Raw genomic sequence first — 2,483 nt, 5'->3', positions numbered from 1 at the left:
GCGGTTGCCATGATAAGAGAAACAATATTGCGGTGTAAGTGCCGTTAAAATTAAGTTGAATGTGTAATTAGAGTAATGAAGCAAGAGTCGATAGCATAATTTAAATTGCAATATTCAACGACGTAATCGCATATTGACATAGGTCAAAACAAAAATAACAATACACTAATAATAATGAATGCATAAAAACACGGTGTGGGAAGAGTGAGTGTCCATAATATTGTAGATTAGAATACCAATGTTTATACTCCAACCATTAATGAGTTTTTTAGGAAAGACTGCACTCCAAAGGAGAAAACCAAAAATATCTTCTGTATAAAATACCACTCTGACTCTTTGCACTGACGCAGCTGATGTTCTTCCTGCCCCCAGAATACAAAGTACTACCAGGGCATCCGGGCGGCGGTAGCCAGAGTGAAGGCCCGCGGTGAGAAGGTCATCATCCTGGACATCGGGACAGGAACAGGCCTACTGTCCATGATGGCTGTCACTGCTGGGGCGGACTTCTGCTATGCAGTAGAGGTAGAGAGGCTCTTCCTGTGTGTACTAGATCAGGACTACAGTCCCAGGGGCAACAGTGTAAAAACAGCTGCACGCTGTTCCTTTTAGTCTGCAGCCTGTTCACATAAATGACCAAATCATGCTATTAAAAAATCAAGCAGGCATGCTAGATCTGCTTTCTTTTCTTACCTTGACATGTTGGACAGCAGGGCTGCGTGTCCCACACCCGAGCCTGCCTCATCTCCGTTTCCTCTGCGTCCCCAGGTTTTTAAGCCCATGGCTGAGGCAGCTCAGAGCATTGTGGAGAAGAACGGCTTCTCTGAAAAGATCAAGATTATTAACAAACACTCCACTGATGTCACTGTGGGGCCAGGTCAGAGACGTTCGCACACAGCTGCACTGTATTATGGATTATGAATATCGGTGTCCCTCAGATTCACTTGACTGGCGTTGACGTTGCATGCGTCAGTGATTTTCCACGGTCCAAAATGTGATTCTCTGTGAATTTGTGCCTGAGAGAGGTCTGCAGACAAGATCAGGAGGGCTGTGAGTGTGTCTGTGTTGATGAGATATGTCTTGTGTGTTTATGATTGTATACAGATGGAGATATGCAAATGAAGGCCAACGTTCTGATCACAGAGCTGTTTGATACAGAACTGATAGGCGAAGGAGCCCTGCCCAGCTATGAACACGCTCACCACAATCTGGTCCAGGTGTGTGTGTGTGTGTGTGTGTGTGTGTGTGTGTGTGTGTGTGTTTGTGTGTTGTGTGTGGTGTGTTGTGTGGTGTGTGCTGTGGCGTGTGTGCATGTGTGCATGTGTGTGTGTGTGTGTTAAATGGGTAATGTGATGCATGAAGTGACATTAATCTGTTAATCTGTAGGTTTTACAATAGTCATGAATAGGCAATAGGGGTAATCACCACTGATTTCTTGAATCCATTTGATTCCGATTCACATGGTCTCGGTTTGATTCCATATTGATTGATGTAGTTACAGTATCAATATTATTTTTGGGGGCTTTTCCCTTTATTCAACTGACAGTGGATAGACAGCAAAGGGGGGGGGGGGAGAGAGAGGGGACGACATGCAGCAAAGAGACTCAGCCTTCATGGGGAGCACACTCTACTGCAGGGTGTCCTCTGAAAAGGTCTATATTTCATAATCAGAATTCCATGACTTTGTGGTAATGTCTAAAGTCCTGCCATGGACTCTGTAACTTTGTTACCATGGTTACCTTGTTTCCAGCCCTTCCAGCGTGGTGTAGAAAGCCTGCAGGAAGACTCAGCTCCATTTGGGCTAGTTCTCATTAAAATCCAACCAGCTGTGCTGCATGACTCTGATTGGCTAACAGCTAGATCAACAGAAATCAATCTCAGGATTTTATGAATCGATATTGAATCATTTACATGAAGATTGGTCAGACTCCTAACCCGCCCCCCTTCTCTTGACTTGCTAGGACTATACATCTGCCCTTTGCACTCAGCCCATTCAGCCTCTTTTTTTATGTTCTTATGCAACAGTTGTTTTCAGTGTATATATTAGTATAGTCCCGGTTAATGGTCCCATGTGTCCCTCTGTCCTGCAGGAGGGTTGTGAGGCGGTCCCCCACCGGGCCACCGTCTACGCCCGGCTGGTGGAGTCGGAGCTGCTGTGGAGCTGGGCTCAGCTGCAGCCGGTGCAGGTGGAGGGGGCGCGCCTGGCCCCGCCCCCCGCTGTGGCCCACTGTGCTGGAGCTCATGCTGTGTGTGACATCCAGCTGAGCCAGGTGTCTCCTCACAGCTTCACCCCCCTCGGCCCCCTCTGCACCATGTTCAGGTAGGAAAGGGGGGACATGTCCTCCCCAGGTATGAAAGGGGGGAACCTGTCCTCCCCAGGTATGAAAGGGGGGAACATGTCTAACTAAGTACATTTACTCCAGTACAAATATTGAGGTACTTGTCTTTTCTTTTCATGCCCATTCATCTGACAGCTTTAGTTACTA

The 2,483-nt window shown here is 47.0% G+C and overlaps 1 protein-coding gene across 1 annotated transcript in view; it reads left to right on the top strand.

Moving 5' to 3' along the window:
* Nucleotides 1–2,483, top strand: part of LOC116693395 (protein arginine N-methyltransferase 7-like) — a 12,178-nt gene that overhangs the window by 2,140 nt on the left and 7,555 nt on the right. Inside the window, exons 3-6 of the mRNA XM_032522338.1 lie at nucleotides 373–522; nucleotides 766–874; nucleotides 1,102–1,214; nucleotides 2,088–2,317. Of these exons, the coding sequence (XP_032378229.1) occupies nucleotides 373–522; nucleotides 766–874; nucleotides 1,102–1,214; nucleotides 2,088–2,317 (602 nt within the window). The remainder of the gene's footprint in view (nucleotides 1–372; nucleotides 523–765; nucleotides 875–1,101; nucleotides 1,215–2,087; nucleotides 2,318–2,483) is intronic.

The sequence above is a fragment of the Etheostoma spectabile genome, chromosome 8 (assembly GCF_008692095.1).
Source record: "Etheostoma spectabile isolate EspeVRDwgs_2016 chromosome 8, UIUC_Espe_1.0, whole genome shotgun sequence".
Lineage (NCBI taxonomy): Eukaryota > Metazoa > Chordata > Actinopteri > Perciformes > Percidae > Etheostoma > Etheostoma spectabile.
This window is presented reverse-complemented; position numbering and strand designations above follow the sequence as displayed.